We start from the raw sequence: 19147 nt of genomic DNA, 5'->3' as shown, positions 1-19147 counted from the left end.
AACCTAGAGCATCATCTCACAATGAAATCTTTCTCTACCGTTATCTCCATTTCCTCTCAAGAGTTTTCTCTCAATGTGAAGCATCGTTATTTGCCTGCTTTTGCGCACGGCAGCGGAGAGGCTGTTTGCGCAAAAAATGGCACACAAAAGCTGGCGTTGGAGAGTTCGATGGCCATTAGCCCCCATTCACCACGGATCGGAGGCGGCAGATGGGGAAATGTGCGCATGTACGTGTAAGGGTGAATGCGAGAAATTCCGACAGAGCTACTTCCCGCGGCGCCGCAACTTGCTGGCCTACCACACACACAGCACGCACGACAATTTGACGCGAATTTGCATGCGATGGCTCTATTCCGATCCCTCGTGACTGTGTGTTTATACCTCAACCCTTTCAGCAGATGGAGCTGTTCGCACGGCCGATGGCCAATTAAATGTAAGGACCTGCTTCGATCAAGCACTAGCTGATTGATGTGTACAGTATCAGTCCGATGACTAATAAATCCTATTTTCCGCCTCAGCGTTTTCAGACTGGGACATAAATATTTTATGACATTTTGCTGAATATTTGCTTGTCTACTCATCAAATCAATTATAATTAAAACATTGCGTTCTGTCTAAAAAAAAATTGTCAAAATTTACAATGAGAAAGAGCCACATAGCTAACTAGAAATATGACCAGAGAGATTATAATTATTGCTAAGAACCAATGGATATTAAGTGTATTTGATAGCGATATGACTAAAAACTAGCAGAACAGTGCAATTCAAAAATTTTACTCTTGCATTTCCAGTGCACAAATCGAGCAAACCAAAAACATAGTTCAATTGTTTCAAGTTTATGCGTCGGCAACAAGGATGTTCTAAGGATGTGCAGTGTCCTTCCTTTGCAAAGTTTAAGAATTAATTTTCTGAAAACTTGTCTCAGCAATCAACATTCAATCAGTCATCTATTAAATAATACTGATGCAAGTAATATGGTACATTTATTTACCGCTGTTGACTCGTGTCAACGTTTATCTTCCAGAAGGCGCACTTCCAGCTGTTTTCAATGCGGAAGTGTGACTTTTTGTTATATTTTGAGATTCATAATTAATTTGGAAAAGCAAAAAAAAACCTCTTGGAAAATCTAAAATCTCCATTTATGAATCGTTTTTAGATTCAAAGTTTTTACTAACTTCAATATAAATTACCGGATTTTAAAAATATATTTCTTCAAAGGTCAGCAACAAGGCAACTGTGAGTTGTAAATAAAGTGTATTCATCAGCTTCAGGCATTTTTTATTCGTACCCATGTCAAATTACGTTCAGCCGACAAAGCATGAAATTAAAAATGAAGGCCAAACTCACATCAGAGGCAAATACATCATTTCACAATTTCTGCTTTAGGCTCTTCGCCTTTGATGTTTGCAACTAACGCTTTATGAATTAAAAAGCGGAAAGGTTAATGTACCGGGCGCATGGTAATTCGTAAAAATAAAAACAAGCGCCATTCGAGCTTTTCAAGTCTGCCATTTTAGATATAAAATTATTGCTGGGGGTTTTCATTCAACAGGGAAAAATGTAGAGTGCAAAAATCTCCACAAAATCACCAATCGCAAAACAGCAGTTGTGATAGAAACAAACTGGATTTATCCACGTACATGCATGAGCTTTCTAAAATAAATTAAGGTTACATCCATTTTTAAAGAGATACGACATTTTCTGCATCTTGAGCTCTCTGTAAAATTTGCCCTCATTGTATACCTCGTCGGCATGAATGAACGTCGCTTTTCACAGGGCCTCAAAGACCACTCGAGCCAGGCAGGCAGGCGCAGGCGGCTGGCTGGCTGGCTGGCTGGCTGGCTGGCTGGCGGGCGCGACGATTAAATATTCAGATTTGCACGGCTGGTTGGCTGCGCTCCGTGGCGAACGGTCTGCTGCTTTTTCGGCGCTCGTGATTGTTTCTTTTGTGATGCGGCGCGGCAACAAAGGGCGTAATCAAGAGGGATTATTAATGAAGCTGTCGAGGCAAAGGGCCCACTTTCGAGGACCGACCCATTGTCGCAATGCCTAATCTAATTGTTTCCACGGCTCATTTCGCCCCCGTCGAAAAGTGGGTCGGTCCGCGCACACCACCGCGCGCGTCTCGGCTCTCTCGCGCTAATTGCAGCCAAACACGGCGGCGTGTTGAAAATAATGAGCCCTCCGGCCTTCTAATTAAATCCAGCATAATTGCAGCTAGCCAAGTGGGGGAGGCTTGACAAATATGTATGCTAAATCTCGCACCATCTCACTGAACTTACAAGGGCCATCTGGGTGCCTTGTGTAAATCACGGAGTTTTAGTCACGACAGCAAAACAATTTAAACCTAGTGTGTTTACTGCGGATTTTACCTTTTTTTTAATTTTAAATAAACACATTCAAAGTTGGTGATTTATTTTTAAGATAATAGGAACAATTTTACTGTTGACATTAAATTCAGCTTCCTCGGTGTATTTTGAGCTGCATTTTCTGTATTTCTACAGAAATTTCTTGCTCAAGTAGTACCGACTGCTGGTTGCATATATCTCAAAAATTACAAAACACGTTTCATCCCTTTATTTTGAGTTTAATTTTTTATTTCAAATATCTGGGTCTTTAATTAAAATAACATTATAAAAATTCCAACAGTAGGACAACATGTTTAATCCACCTAATGTCTGTTTCAGACGCCAGGATGAAGAACATACAGGAAAAGCTGAACAACGTGGACAAAGACGCGCTGCGCAGGGACGGCCTCAGTCTGTTCTCCAAGCTTATTCGGACAAAGAATGTGGCCAGTCTGCAAGAGGCGGCCGAATCGCGACAGACACAGTCGAGCGGTGGCAAACCCAGATTACAGGTGAGCAAATCAGCCCGTTCCGATCTCCCTTTGTTGCCCCCAACTACCTCCAAAGTGAAAACATGCGCCGTCGAGACCTCTTTTTTCGAGCCCACGCAACTCTTCCTTCTCCCCGGCAAGTTGAAAAGGCCCTTGACCGACCCAACCCGCTGCCGCCGATGCACATAATAAAATACACACTGCGGGTCTCGATCGCCTATTCTACCCCAGACTTGCTCCGCTTGAGCGTGGGTGGCCGGTCAAACGCTCTAGAAATGCCATTATTGTGTGCACGCGAATAACTGTTCCATTGTGTAATTTCAAGTTTTCGTACAATAGGTGCGGAACAAAGTGAAGCGGAAAGAAATTGTTATTAATTTAATTACTTACCAATTCTTTTAAAATCTCTTAAGCAAGAGAGCAGAATATCAAATCAAGTTTTACAAGCATGTAAACAAATTTTACTCTTTTTATATTTTATTCAAAGGCACACAGCATAAATGATGTTAAAAATTTGCTTGCCTTTATTGCTCGAGGAAAAATATGCAAGCAGACTCTCATTAGTCTAACTGAATAATTAATATTTTAATTTTCTTTCCTCAGAGAAAACAACAACAGCATGTTTATTTTACAGTTTACTCTCGTCATATTTTTCTATGGTTTCTTTATTTATTCCCGGGAGATTTCATCATCTCACGCTGGAGAGAGGAACTTTGAAAACCGCAAAGCCAAAACTCCAGATGTTCGATTTTCTTAACTCACAGCATGTGATGTATTTGCAAGGCTACAGTCTTTGGTCGCCAAAGTGCACAAATTTGCTAACTCGAGGCACTTTGCAGAGTTGAGCACGTACGAACTCCACTATGCCGCAAGCCGCGTACCCAGATACATATGCAGTGGGTCATGGATGTATGGAACACTATAACTTTGCAGTGCTTTCCTCCTCCCTGTCTACACGCTAACCAAACAATCTTCTATATTCCTAATTTCAAGCATGCAATTCGACCATTAATCAAAACTAAAATTTGTATTTCAAATTATAAACTTAATTTAAATTTTAGTTAAATCTCAACACTTGAAGCTGGTTAATTGTTCCATGTTATAATTAAAAGGACTTCTTCCCCGGTTGCTTCAAAAACTTAGTTCCTGCTCCTTTAAAATTTCATTCCGACCCTTCCGAGTAGTTTCGGCGGATTAATTTAAATTGCAGTGAAAGTATCGCGTTTCTTGTGGCATAAAAATGCTGAAACTCGTTCACTGCTGGTGCTTATTTTGTGGGCAATGTCGCTGATATCAGAAAACTTCATGATTATTTACATTTAAAGTCATGTTTTTGTTTGTTTGTTTGCTCTTTTTATCCTTGTCCGTCCGAGGACCGGGAAGGGCGCGCACTGCACTAGCACGAATGCTGAAACCCGGGTCCCAATAACACCGCGAACGGATAACATGGGCGCACCAGGCCGCACAGGGACCCAGCCCACTGAAGGGCCACTTGCCTCTGCACCGAGGACTGCATTGAAACGCTAGACATTTGTCCCGTGAAGCCAAATCACGCATGCTGGAAAGGTGCAAACCAGCAAGTAGCGAGTCGGCGCCGGTGCGCCTCCCAGCCCGTCGAGCAATTTGAGCAATTCGAGTCACTAAACTAACCACTTTTTGCCATCTCTGACATTGGGTAGCCAGTATTAGATCTCCGAACTGCTCAAATACCTCACATTGCTTTGACTCTCCTGAGAGTGCCTTAACAATGCGAGCCAACGGGCTGTACTCATGTACCCGATAAAAAAAATTAATGGTATTTTCAGTTTTGACTTGTATCCATCGAACTCATTGGATTCATGTTTATTCATGTCTATTCTCACTTAAAAATACATACATATGTGTTTGTCAAATATCACAAAAATGACTTGTCAAAAGAAATAAAAAAGTGAGAACGGGCACCACTTCTGGCATACACCGTGTTAAGACTTAACTCTGTGAAGAGCAAAGCCGAAGTGGGCCCATACTAAAGCACAGAGAGTTAGATCACAGACTTGCACTGACGTAAGACCTGCACAACTTAGGGAACTGGGCCACGGAACAGTCTTTTAGGGTTGGGGGCAAATCATTCCACGGCTTCACCACCCTGTTCGCTGATTTGAAAATTTGCAATTCTTCAATAAAGGGCATGGCCGTCGGGAAAAACTAATTTTATAATTGTAAGCTATGCACAAATATGTAAATAACCAACACCTTGAAATTTTTTAAAATGGGCAAACTGCATCACTTTGGAATTAGCATTCCAGACTAATTCAAGAGTATTTTGGATTGACACAAAAATATACAATTTTTTATTATTTAAACTTCCAAACCTAGTAGAAAAACTGTTCCGATTCTGAGAGCTGATTATTTATTTCTGATTAAGGTTAACTAGTACAATTTTCTTACGCAGTTTGAACTTTTTTAACCAAAGTTGGCTTGCGCCTACTTTTGATTCTCATTCATTGCAATGACGATTCAAATCAGATTTGGTAGGATTGATTTCAGCAGTCCAACTCGCCACTTGCTGGTTTACACCTTTCCAGCGTGCGAGAATCAATTAAAGGCCCTAGTGCAACTGGAACAAGAGCTGGTCCTTTTCTGGTCTGGGTTTCCCCCAATGAAGCCGTGCGCACATGTTATTCGTTCGGGATGTTATTAGGACACGGAGTTTCGCAAGTTGTTTGCTATCAGCGGGTCACCCATCTCGAAAGGGATAAACCAATCAAATAAAAATAATATAATTGAAGCGAGCCGAAATATTATTACTTTTCCCTAAAGAGTTTTTAAATTCAATATTAATAATTTTTAATTAAAACGTCCTACCTGTTGGTTAGCTGTGGAAATTTCGAGCAGTTATATTCCAATTCAAAGCCATACAATTAACTTATTTTTGTGATTTTCTGGGCCGATTTTCTAAATTCACAGCAGATCGATTTTTCGATCAGTTTGCCATGATATACCAAATTAAGTTCATTTTTTGAGCACAGTATAGCGTAAACTGAGCAAAATTCATCTTCTTTTGTAGAGATTGTATTTTTCATCAAAAGTGAAAGAAGTCAAGAAACTCTGAATTATCATTGAGGAAAAATGCCGTGAACTCACATTTTCCGCCTGACACACATGCAGTGCTGCTGGAAAAAGGTTGGAGAACTGATGGCATGGTGTCGCTCACGCGATGCAGCCAAAAATTATAAGTCTTGAGAATTTACGGTGCACGAGATTTGACCCTCGGGCGTCTTGGCCTGTAATGACCGAGCAAATGCCCACATTACGTGTGCTGGCCAGCTGTGTCCTGCAAAACAGACGATCGGCGAAAAAGGCAACTTGCAGGCGACGCACGTGCCACCCGCTACTTTCTTAGTCAGACCCTTTTGAAAAATTCACTGTTGAAGCAGCCAACACTCAAATGGGATAATCTCCTTTCCCGAACTTCTCCTTAATACTATGAATAATTTACTGCCGCCACTTCCACGAAAGGAGACCGCTGGGACCGAATAATGAAAGTCTATTTATGTAGTCCAATGAAGTGCTCAAGGTTCAACGAAACCATATTTATATTTGATGCGTATATAAGGAATTATGCTTTTTACGCACGTCGTGTGTTAAAGGGGAGCACTTGGTATCTTTAAGTGCTTTTTTATTGCGGTGCTAAGGGTTGAATCAGCGGTTGAAGGTCTGAATTAGGGGGGATTTCTATCAATTCCTGCCATGCGTTCATTGGAACCAAATGCAAATCATAAATCCTATTTTTACTGTACCATAAATTTTAAATGAAATATACACACGCATTACTTATTAGCATTGTAAAATTTTTAAGGATCGTAGCAACCACTTTTAAAGTTATAAATCATTCTTCAAATTAAAATCCGGACATTCTTTAAGTTGATTATGAAATAGTGTTCAAAAAGGAATTTATTTTAATATTTGGCAAAAGTGCTCTTATTTTATTCCGGTAAGAAATAGGAAGTGTTACAAAACTCTTTTTTCGTTTAAAGTTGTAAACATACCAACTCTCTCTCTCAAATATAACAAGCATGTGGAAAACAATTCGTTTTCTCATAATATCCTAGACCCCTTTCTTTTCCTCCTCTGCTGAAAACTGTCAGTATGAAGTCGTAATTAAATTCCTGGAGACCGGGCCCGATTTTTGGTGGAAAAATGCCAGCAAAGCAGAGTCTGTCGTCCTCATCTCTGTTTTTGAGTACCGATTCTCCGATGTAATTGGACCCCACCATGCAGTAATTGGAAAACTTTTCTGTCTGGCAACCATCCACTTTTTCAAGTCAACAACAGCTGTTCAATACCAACTGACGACGTTTTTAATAAACACTCTGGTGCCTCAAGTAGATTTGCGTTGATCGTGATACTAAAATAAATTAACATCCAATACGTGATATTGAAAATCAACACTTGAGGAGCCATTCTAAATTACGTAGATAAAAGATTGCGTCCTGGAATCTTGAAATCGAATTTTTCCTATGCATTGATTCGGAAAACTGGTTTTTAAATTTTCATTGAGGCCTCTCAGGTTGACTAATATTGTATTCATTCTCTTGTTACAGAAATGCCTTGACACATTAGACCTGACGTCGTTAGGCGTCGGCAGCTGCGTAGGCACAGGAATGTATTTAGTCGCCGGAATGGTAGCTAGGAAAATAGCGGGGCCTGGTGTCATTATTTCCTTCATCATCGCCGCAGTAGCATCCATATTTTCAGGTAAGAAAAATTCAAAAACTTACGTTGTTGGTGTAAATCAAAATTTGCGGAAGAGTTAAATCTAAAAGAAAAAAAGTGTTTTGAGTGAATCTTGAGCAAACAACGAATCACAATTTTCTCCCAACAAATCTTAGATAGTAGTTTTTCTAAGGCTAAAAGATTAAAAGATAAACTCATCGACAAGTCTGCTCCGATGCCTACGCGTTTATCCTGGAAAAGGGTATTTTGTTTCAATCCCCAGGGAGTCGAGTGTTGTGTTGCGAGTGTTGCGCCTCGGATAATTTCCTCTCTCTCGTGCCGCTAAACAAGCATCGGAAGAACGCTCGTCTTATATTTTTCCAGCAGCTTGTTTCAGATTTTTTTTTTAACAACGCCAGCAGAATCACTTCAGAGCCATGCAGTCTTGAAAAATGTAAATTTTACATTAATATAAAAATATAACCCCTCTTATGATGGTTCAGATAAATTTTTGCTTGGAAAAGTTTTTTAAATAACGCTGCAAGGGAGATTGCAGGGTCTAAAAACCAAAAGAATATTTCGTTAAAACTACATTACAACTGCAGATACTTCACTGCTGCAGTGAAAATAATACTCACATTTCTCAGAATTGTCCTTGATGGTCACATATTGTTGAAACTCTATTGGTAAAAACATGTTTCATGAGATTTAAATTTTCTGTTTAGAAAAGAGGCATGAAAGCTCCTTTTATCTCCCAAGTAAAAAATATGATTTTTCTATCACGTACGTTCTCTTCTTTCTTTGTCACCGCTGACACCTTGTGTGTTAATTCCTGTTGAGTAATGCTAAGTATGCCTCCTCATGTTTTTTCCAATGTTGTTTTGTTTAGTGAGATTTCAGGGTTATCCATATTTGATCAAAAGGTCTGGTTGAATTATTGCCAAATGTCCCAGAAAATCCATTTTTTGCTTCTGAAAAACGTACCTTAAATAGATCATCCCAGCCTAGGATGTAGGTCAATCAGCACAAAACAAAAAGTCGAACGGTCCAGATTTCATAATATGGAAACGTGCCTTGCATCGCACCAGCCTAGCGCAGCTCGCGAGTCCATTTGAATAGGGTTCATTAAAGTCTGATGCTGAACCCGTCGGCAGCGCAAAAAGTAGCGTCCAGCGTTGCGATACGAGAGAGAGCCGCTTTCAAAAAAGTAATCTAAATGCAAATCGCTCGCAGCCGACCGGTCTATTCCGCGCGAGCGAAATTAGCCGCTCAGCCGCTACTACTATTATCAAACCATAGCTCTGGAGAAAAACGCCTGCGAAAGCGAGCGGCGTATGCAAGCCGCTCGACAGCCGCGTTCGGCGCGGCTGACTAACTGAACTGAATGCGCCTCGTTATGCACCGCATTGTGTTTCACCGACTGTGTTTGCACTTCGCCGCAAACATGCACCCCGTAATGCAAATGGCATGAACCTGAACTTTCAAAGCAACCTGTAAAAATCTGTGGGTTTTTATCTGAGCGATTGAAATTTATATTAATACCAAAAGTTTTGTTTAAATTCCTAAACGGGACTTTTTTAAGAAACTGCATCTCTTTGATAATGAACAAAAATGTTGGTAAGTGAACAGTGAAGATCGCGCAAATTACGATAATTAAGGAGTGGTACAGTCCTACGAAATTAAAAAATAATAATAATAGCGTTTAATGTGCCTTAGCCCGCTTCAAAAATCGTAAGATTTTATTATATTAAAAAAGTACTTGACAAATATCAAGAATTAACCAGTTAGTGTTGAAGAAATTAATCTCAACAAATTTATTTGATTTAGATAAAACGCTTATATAGAGGTCTCAGCCACGTAATCTACGGCGGCTGACTGAGCAGTTTTGCTGACGGCTGACGCAGCTGACAAATTTTTAAAGTGTTTAACAGCCTGAGAGCACATTTCAATTTTTTACCGACTTTTTGACCAGCTTGACTGGAGCCGTCCTTCCGAAGTCATGGCAACTAACCACGTGACTCAAAATTAGCCGGCTGGCGCGACGCAGCGCAGCTGGCTTAAGACCTCTAGAAATGCTTAATTCTAAAACTGTGTCAGACTATTTTAAAGTTGATGATTCGTGCTAATGAGAGGGTCAGAACATCCTAGCAGTCACTAGCGGCTGATTTTAGTGATGCCCTAGAGCATGACTTTTTATCAATGTAGTATTAACATATTGGGAATAAATGAAATCAGACTTCATCCTCGTTCTTCTATTCCAATTCGTCGTTTTGATTCTCGACTATAGTTTCGACGTCAACCAGTACGTCCTATTCATGAGGCAATTTAGGCCAGCTCCAAAAACCAAAAACAATTAACAATTGGACTTATAATGTGGAAAAGGCTAGAAAATTGTCCTGATTTTCTGAATCTGATCTTGAAAACTTTTAATTCTTTTGCCCTTCATTTAGAAAAAAGATGGAAAATTGTTTTATGATCACTTTATGTTTTCTTTCGTGGCATTAGCCAAATTTCAATTGTTTCTACACAGCTCATGAAATATGTAGTCAAATATTTGTTTTTTCCCAACAGAAGTTGTAAACACAGTCATTGTTATCTAGTAGAAATTCAATAATATTAAACATGACAAGCGTATCCCGTGAAACGTTTGTTTATCAACCAAAATCCTGCTCCCTTCTAATTTTGGTTAACCACACCTGGGGTGGCGAAAAACTTAGGGCCTTAATGACATGGTTAGCCATGAATAAGTTAGATGTGTAAGGGTCTCGAAGCTCGAAGTGAAAGGAACTCTTCGTGAACCAAAACGGCTGTTCCTCTCAGCCCGAACTCCACAAACTTCATCTTTTCAAAATTATAGAATGCACAGGATTTGATTAATCTAACTATTATTTCTTAATGAGGAAATATTTTAGAGAAGTTTTTACTCTTGGGTGCTGGTTAACAAAACGTACAATCGACGAACATAATTTTGTTTGGTGCTAACAAACAATTATGCGTGCTTGTGCTCAGCTCCCTCTACTCGTTGGTATTTTTCTTTTGTGGCCAGTTTCCAAATTGTAATTCGACGATAATCAATTATTGATGTTTGCGTGGGCGTGTGTGGCAGAAATATCAAGTTTAATTAAAAACACCTACCTACTCGACTAGATTGAGCAAATTAACAAAGTGCATAGGTTGCCCACACAAAACGTGACATTTCATACATTGGATCTCTATCTGTTGGAATAATATGCCGCTCAGTGAAATTTTCAACAACTTTGCTGGCTCGACATGCTAATTGCGCGCGCTGATTCCGCCGGTAACTTTGTGGCCGCGACGAGACGCTCGCGCTGACACTCAACTACTTATCTCCTGCGCCAGTTGGGAAATGCTCGCGCGTGCACACACACTGCCTGCTTCATTTTTCGTCTCCTGCCGCTGGCGAAACTTTGCTCTTCTCGTCGTTCCGCCTTGCTTGAGTGGTTTTTGAATGCGTAAAGGAATCGCGTGGGCTAGCGGGTATATTTCTTATCAGCACGAATTGATCGCTAGGCAGCAAGTTGCGAAGCGAGGGTCTAACAATGACAACCTAATCTGATGGTAATCAATCTCAAAATCCTTTTGGTACATTTAAAGAAGTGAGTTCCCTCTGCAGGTAGTAAAACGATCATTTAAAGTCCAAAAAAGTCACTTGGAGAATCATAGAAAAAAATGTGATAATTCTAGAGGTTTATTTTTTCGGCAAATAAAAGTTGTTTGTACACCATTTCATTTTTTTAAAGGCAATATTTTTTTTAAATGTGATATAATTATAGGCGATTGTTATTAAAAGTAAATTCAAATGGTTTCATTGACAAATTGCGATTGCATTTAAACATTTTTAGCTATGATTTATGAGTCTAGAAAGAGTGCCAAACCTTTAATAAATTAAATTATGCTCAAATTGTGCTTTTCCAGTACGGGAATAACAATTTTGCTCCACTTTTCTTAAGCACACCCAAATTCTTGTAAAAGAATTGACGAGCTAAAAAAAAATTAAATTGTAGAGATGTTTTAAGAGGTTTCTTATTCCTTTCACGCATTGTATGTATTTTGTGGCAGAAATCGGGATGCCATTTTTATTCGTAAAATTATGCCAAGGATATTCGATCCAGTAAGTTTGTCCGTTGGGTTTTAATCCTCTCCTTGGAAAACAATCGTGTGTCATGAATTTTACATGCGTATCTTTCCTTTGCGTTGTTCAAAGTTTTTACTCGACTGCACCGCCGCACTGTCTTATATACATATACGTGATCTGCAAAAAGACGTGTTTTTTTCCAGCAGATTGAAATGACTGTAGGGGATTGCGAAATACGCGCACAGCTCCTCAACTTTCTGCCTCACAATAATGCAAGGCTGGTGAAGTCGTGGAGCTGCAGCTGCAAAGCCTTTTGAAAATTTAATGCAATTTGCCTACTGCGGCAACAACACGTAATAAAATAAAAGAGGATGGAAAGATGAGAACGATGTCTTCAACTTTGAGAATAATGATGCGAGTAAGATATATCCACACGCTGAGATCGTATTTCCCTAGATGAAAATTTAGCTAATTAATGACAAGGGGAAAACTTTTTTAAACTAGAGGGTTCGCTATAAATTTAATTTTCCTCCATAAGCAAACAAATTCGAAGTGAATTTATTGAAAAGTCACACGCTCTCGAACTGTACAATTCGCTGTTTTGGTCGCGCAGGAATTAGATCGTTAGTATTTACTCTCAAAACGAAAATCATATCACAGTATTAGCTGCAGAGAATTCTAATTTACTGGTAAATTTTAGAAAATTTAATGGATTAATCAAATAAAATTCTTTCAATTTTTAACTAAACAAACGCGTTGTAAAGCAAGGACCGCGGTCACATTTTACCATGGAAAAAATATACATATTTTCTGGGTTTAGGCTATTAAATTATGTTTCTTCCAAAGAACAACTCTCAACTCAGACAGTAACAGGGATTTCTCGTCATTAGCCTCTGACTAACATACAAAATCTGATCTAAACGCGAGACAGATTAGATTTCTTCCTTTGTTTGCTCGTTTCGTGACAGCCCATTTAGTAGAGCCATTATTTCCCGGTGCTGAATTGATACAATTAGCCCATTCATTAACGCAAATTGGCTCGATCCACGCAAACGCGTGATTTCCATTCACCCGAAAAGAGTCATTACCGACTCGTGCCGATTAAAATTTGACAGCATTTATTTACGACGCCACTTTATCAAAAATACAATTACACGCGTCTCCCACCGGTGTTGTAAACTCTCAATGACAATCTTTATTGCGCGCCACAGGCGTGCCGCAGAACTTAAGTATTATAAATTATCCGCCTGTCCTTTTGCCATACATTCATTTGTTTGCGTTTTCTCATTTGTCGCTCTCCGTTTGTTTGGCGAAATCGAAATCGCACCTGGGGGCGGAAACTCATGCATCCTGGCCAGAGAGAAAACAAAACAAGCAAAATGATTTGGGTTGAAAGGGAATGGATTTGACCTATATTTCCTTCTCCCTTTGCATGCGATCATTTATGTGCGCTGGCCTGAGATGAAAAGATGGGTTCTGCATCAATGGGGAGAAAAGATCGTGATTCATAACTTTCGCTTTTTGGAAAATTCTTTGTTGGACGTGAGAGGAGGAAATTGAAAAGAGGCTGCTTTTGATTAAGAACGTGCTCGAATGATGCGAACGACATACATGTTCTTGAAATAACTTATATCGACCAAGGACAACAGCAGTACGGATATACATTTGCTTTGACTTCACGACACCCCTTACTCTCAATCGAGAATGTAGTTGGACTCTCACAACCGGGTGTGTGGATTTCGTTCGGGTGCCACACGCCCATGACAGAAAAGCAGAATTCACATTATTTCTTTCGAGTGAGAAAGGAATTAAATAAAATTGGCCAAACGTTGAATAAGCGCCTATATAATCACCAGCATATTTGCTCTTAAAAATCTTATTTTTTTGCGAATTTTGCAAAGAAAATTTGCAAATTTTAGTACTTTAACCCAATTTAATTTGTCCTTGGTATCAATTTCAGCATGAATAGTGTTGGAAATTTTGAATTTTCTGCCTTTAATCCATTATGATGAGCCAATTACTCAATTCTTGAAATTTTTAAAAATCAAACGAGACAAAGTACATCAGACTTCAAAGTCCATTTGCCAGCTGGCAAATTTTCGTGTCCCGTGATAATCTGGTCTATGGCAAAATTGCACCAGTTAAAATGATGAAAAATCAAATAAAAATGCCCTTTTACACTCCTTTGATACTTAGCCAGGCCTCAAAATTGTTAGAGTGAGATCTTTTACATAATACAATTTTTTCCCTTTTATGGACAAATTAAATGGAAATTTTAAATTCCCATTACAAATATAACAAATATTTAAATATTTTCTTTTCAACGACAAATTAGTTGCCAAAATTAGACGTTTTAGTGAAGCACAAGATTCATATCATGGTTTACACTGAAAATAATTAACGCAGACTGGCTTTTGATGTCTGACTGCCTTCAGTAAACAACCATAACAAAAAAGTAATTTCAATTTTTCCATTGCTTCTGCTCGGCTAATAACGCAATTTTATCACAATTTTTAGTACAAGCAGTCCAGTAGTACAGCAAAAAATTAATCCATTCAGTTTTAATTTTGCTTACAAAAGTTCATTTTTCACGACGAATTCACAAAATATTTTTATGAGAATTTTCAAATAAAAAAATTTTAAATATAAAAATGCAAGCTAGTAAACAAAAAGGTTCTTCTTTTATATGAAATATGAAATTAAAATATTGTACCTTCAATAAAAACAAAAATGAAGTTCTAAATAAATACTCTTTTGTTGCATCGACATTTTTCTCCCTTACAGTTTTCCAGCTTTTTTCGCAATCCAAATAGAATCAAACCTCATCGTCATCAAGCTGGATTTGCACGTTTTTTACGAATCACATTTTTTCTGTTTTGCAGGTGCTTGTTACGCCGAGTTTGGAGTCCGCGTTCCGCACACGACAGGCTCAGCTTACATGTATAGCTACGTGACGGTGGGCGAGTTCATCGCCTTCGTCATCGGCTGGAACATGGTCCTCGAGTACTTGATCGGCACGTCGGCTTGCGCGTGTGCGCTCAGCGCGTGTTTCGACGCGCTCGCCAACGGCGCCATCAGCTCTGCGATGGCAAACAGTATCGGCACCTTTTTCGGTAATGGATATTCTACAGTGAAAAATCACAAAATTGGAAAAAAATGGAAAGCCCTCTTTGCTTTTCTTAAGAAAAATCTTTATTTAAAATTTTTTACGTGTTTGATTTATAAATAAAGTTTAAAAATCTGATAATACGTTTCGAAAGAAGATTAATAATAAATTGAATTTTACATAAAACATCCAGCAGCACATTTAAGGTTAAAGTAAGTAAAAATTGAATCAAGTTCAACAGAATCAAAAACCTACAGGTTTTTTTAAAATTATAAAGTGAAGAAAAATTTAAACTTATTTAACCCTGCGATATTTTCAAAAGATTAGTGCCGATATTCTTAATCGTTTTGTGTTTAGGTCGCCCGCCTGATTTCCTCGCCTTTTTCATCACGCTGGTCATGATGGTGATCATGGCGGCCGGCGTGAAGAAATCTCTCATTTTCAATAACATCCTGAATGTTATCAACCTGGCTGTGTGGGTATTCATCATGTCTGCCGGAATGTTTTACGTTGACTCCAAGAACTGGACGGAGCACAAGGGATTCCTCCCCTACGGCTGGTCGGGGGTGAGTTAAATCACGCTTTTGCATATGGCTAATTCGGCGGATAATTCGATCAACACGCACAATCTCTGAGTCCCTCTTTGCTGCGAGTGGAGAACCACTCGTCACTGCTAATGAGAACAAACACGCACCTCAAGAATAGTACTGTAAACGCAGAAGTTTGACTCGCGTTTGATAGAGAAAGTGAGAGTATAAATACGCTTCTTAATTAGAAGACCTCTTCACTTTTGTACACTGTTGTTTGTCAAGAAAGCTCGGATGAACTCTAAGTTTCTTCCTTGCTCTTTATCTTTTTCTTCTTAAAAAATGCCTCTTTGTAAAATTAACCTTTGAGGCATTAAAACAAAGGAGGATAAACTGTGAAAACATGTTCTGCAATTTTCGCCGAGACAAAGATTAACTAACTATTTTGGAGGATGTAGAAAATATATTATTTTATTCAAAATTTAACAACAAAAATGACCAAGCAAAATCTAATTGGATTAATTTGCAATTTTTGATTACGTTTTATAGCTGATTGTTAGACTTGGAAATTCAAGTTAGTTTTTGACCGATATTGGTTGATTTTTTTAGTAAAAATTTGGACCAAATTAGTTGGCTTTTAAGTTTTTTCCAGTTTAAATCATCGTTCTCAGAAATAAGTCAGGTATGAATTATTTTTGGGGATGTATTCTTTAGCACGAAAATTGAGCTTACTAGTGCATTTTTTCTGAATTGTTTTTTAAAGGGAATTATACCTATCCCATAAATTTTTATTCGAGTTTCTTTAGCACTTTTTGAAAAGAAAATCAATGGGGGATCCGATAATTGTAATTCATTGAAAAAATATACTGATAGCTTGAAAAAAATCAAAATTGAACATTTTGTAGCTCAACAAACTCGATAAAACATGTCTGGTGCATAAAAGAATCAAATATCTATAGCTTTTACGTCTTTACCTTGACTATATTTAAAAATTGTGCAACCAGGAAAATCGATTTTCATCCATTAAAATAATTGTTGCAAAAGAACCATGTTTCGACCCCCAGAACGGGGCTGTTGCATGAAGCAGTCGCGTCTGGCAAAGCGATTTTCCCGCCCCATTTACTCACTACATGCTTATTAATGCAGAAAAGTAATACAAGGGTGAACTTTGCGCAGGTACTGACCGGGGCAGCAACCTGTTTCTACGCGTTCATCGGCTTCGACATCATCGCAACAACCGGCGAGGAGGCCACCAATCCCAAGAAATCGATCCCCTACGCCATCGTGACCAGCTTAGCCATTATACTCGCGGCTTACGTCACCTCTTCCATGATGCTGACTCTTATCGGTGAGCAATACCACCTACTTTCGGCGCCGCGCTTAAACGCACACATATATATTCATCGCGAGCCCATTCGTGCCGCCGGCATGAATGTCCTCTCCGCCACACACGTGGGGTTGAACGGACCGCACGGATTGGGAAATTTATTTACTCTTACTTTGGCGTGCATTTTAGTGCATGAATGAAGAGAATATATGAAATTTTAAAACGTATTTCCTTTTAATCCAAATTTTGGCAGCAAAGAAGTTGCGTTGCAAAAAAAAATAATTCATTATTAGACTCTGTGCATCAAAAGTAGATTAACAAATTGATTCGAGTAAAAAATTACAAAAATTTTTGTATGCGGTGATTTTGGGAAAATATTAGATGCGCCTGAGGAAAAAATGGGAATTTTACTAAAAAAAAAATTGAAACCCCCTGAAGTAACACTGAATACCTTTAAAATTTCCTAATCGTCATATCATTAAAATTCTGCAGATATGATTCAAAACTGCAAAAATTTATTTAGAATTCACAATCTGTTTTCCAACTCATTAAAAATTACGACCAATGTGCAGTTCCATACGATGAGGTGGATCAAGACTCAGCATTGGTCGAGATGTTCGGCCAGGTGGGCGCGTACAAATGCAAGATAGTTGTGGCGATCGGTGCCTTGGCGGGGCTGACAGTCTCCATGTTTGGCTCCATGTTCCCCATGCCGAGGATCGTGTACGCCATGGCCAAAGACGGACTTATTTTCAGGCAAGTGTTCATTTTTGTTTTCTTTAAATAAATTAGGAGACTTTTTGTTTTGAATTTTGCAGAGATTTGTCCCGAGTGCTTCCTTTCACCGGCACCCCAGTGCTGGCCACATTGTGTTCAGGTGTGGCGGCGTCGCTGGCCGCCCTGTTAATTCGACTTGAGGTCCTTGTAGAAATGATGTCTATTGGTGAGTCAAAATAAAACAATTTAGTGTCAAAATTCAGAGACTAGATTTTAGAATTACAAAATTTTGTTTTAAAACTGTTTCAGCAAAAATTAAAAAAAGCGGCACACGCAGTGAAATTAAAAAAATATGTAAATGAGTAAAAAAAGAAAACATTTGAAATGAACATATCCATTTTAATTTTGTTTAAATAAATAAAATTTCTCGTTTACTTAATGTTTATAAAACCTTGATTTGATTCTTAGGCACTCTGTTAGCGTACACCCTAGTGTCGACGTGTGTGTTGATCCTACGGTATCAGCCGCACACGACCAACCTGATGGACCTGCTGCCCGAGGCGTTGCGCACGCCGATGCGGCGCTCGCCGAGCAAAGAGATGGCCAATGGGCAGGCCATCTACGGCGACCAGCTGCGGCCCGAGGACCTGCGCAGCGCCCTCGAGGTCGGGCCGGGTGGACACCAGCCAATGATGTCCGGCTTCATGATTGGACATGCTGTGAGTCACGTGTTTTAGTAATCGATATCAAATACTTACGTAAATAGCATTGATACAAGGCAATATGAAATCTTTGGACTTTATAAATTTATAAAAGATGATGAATTAATGCTAATATTCTAACTTTACTCGTTCTCGCGTTGTCTTGGCCGTTAAGAACGAAAAAGATTTTAAAATTGGATCTAAAGTGAATCAGCAACTCACTGGAAACCAGGCCCGAAGAGTCGCATCGACAAATGCCTTGCATGTGTTAAACTGGTTTCTAAAATAGATGGCAACTCGCCATCGAAAAGATAAATTTTATAAATTACTGCAAAGGAGACAAAAACAGTCAACCACAAGGGGGTGTAGAAAATATTCTTCGATCAGTTTGTGTGCACATGTGCCAGAGACTGGTGGGAATTTCAATTTCCAGGTTTGCTGACGAGGCGTGGGATTAGCTGAAATAGCTATAGTGCCCCAATTGATTCTGTATGTCCATGCGCAATTTTTAAATACTAGTAAATGAAAAATTTCCTCTTTTGTCTTGAGAATTTTTCCAATTTTAAAATCTTTTTTATTAATTTTAAAGTTATCGTAGATGCAAATAATACATATAATTCACTTGAAGAGTTAAATTTTTATAACAAAATAAGACATCAAGACTCTTCAAAAGTTTTAGTTACCTATTATTCAAATTTCCAAGCAGCTCTTCAACAGATAGTGTTTATTCAAATTCCTTCCGTTGTTCCAAACAATCTAGATTTACAAGCAACCATTAAATTTCATGTCCTCTTCGTCGTCGTTTACATTATCTAGTCAATTTAGGGAGTCCGGCAGTTTGCATCTACCACGCAGCCTGTTGAGCTGTGTTGATCAAGCCAAGCCAATAACAGATAACCATGCTCAGATTGTGATAAATAGGTCAAACCGCAACATGAAATAGGATGTAGGCTAGGCAACGTGCCAAGCACAGCCGCTCGGCCGGTTGCATAACTGGCTAACGCTGACGGTGCTTTGTACAATCTTCGAAATTAATCAAATCGACTAAGACCGTTGATTCGTTATCAAATCGATTAAAAATTAATTTTCAAAGCAAGCTAATTCATGAATCGGTTAAGGTCGCTGCCACAAAAATTTGAA

At 38.9% G+C, this 19147-nt stretch overlaps 1 protein-coding gene across 1 annotated transcript in view; it reads left to right on the top strand.

The window, feature by feature from the left end:
• LOC135945059 (solute carrier family 7 member 14) overlaps window positions 1–19147 on the top strand; it is a 52041-nt gene that overhangs the window by 25973 nt on the left and 6921 nt on the right. The window contains exons 2-9 of the mRNA XM_065492458.1: window positions 2687–2859; window positions 7422–7575; window positions 14512–14742; window positions 15093–15301; window positions 16439–16610; window positions 17162–17345; window positions 17408–17532; window positions 17775–18025. Coding sequence (XP_065348530.1) covers window positions 2695–2859; window positions 7422–7575; window positions 14512–14742; window positions 15093–15301; window positions 16439–16610; window positions 17162–17345; window positions 17408–17532; window positions 17775–18025 — 1491 coding nt within the window. The 5' untranslated portion in view covers window positions 2687–2694. The remainder of the gene's footprint in view (window positions 1–2686; window positions 2860–7421; window positions 7576–14511; window positions 14743–15092; window positions 15302–16438; window positions 16611–17161; window positions 17346–17407; window positions 17533–17774; window positions 18026–19147) is intronic.

This window comes from Cloeon dipterum, chromosome X (assembly GCF_949628265.1).
Source record: "Cloeon dipterum chromosome X, ieCloDipt1.1, whole genome shotgun sequence".
Classification (NCBI taxonomy): domain Eukaryota; kingdom Metazoa; phylum Arthropoda; class Insecta; order Ephemeroptera; family Baetidae; genus Cloeon; species Cloeon dipterum.
Note: the sequence above shows the minus strand (reverse complement) of the source record. Positions and strands in the feature narration are given on the sequence as shown.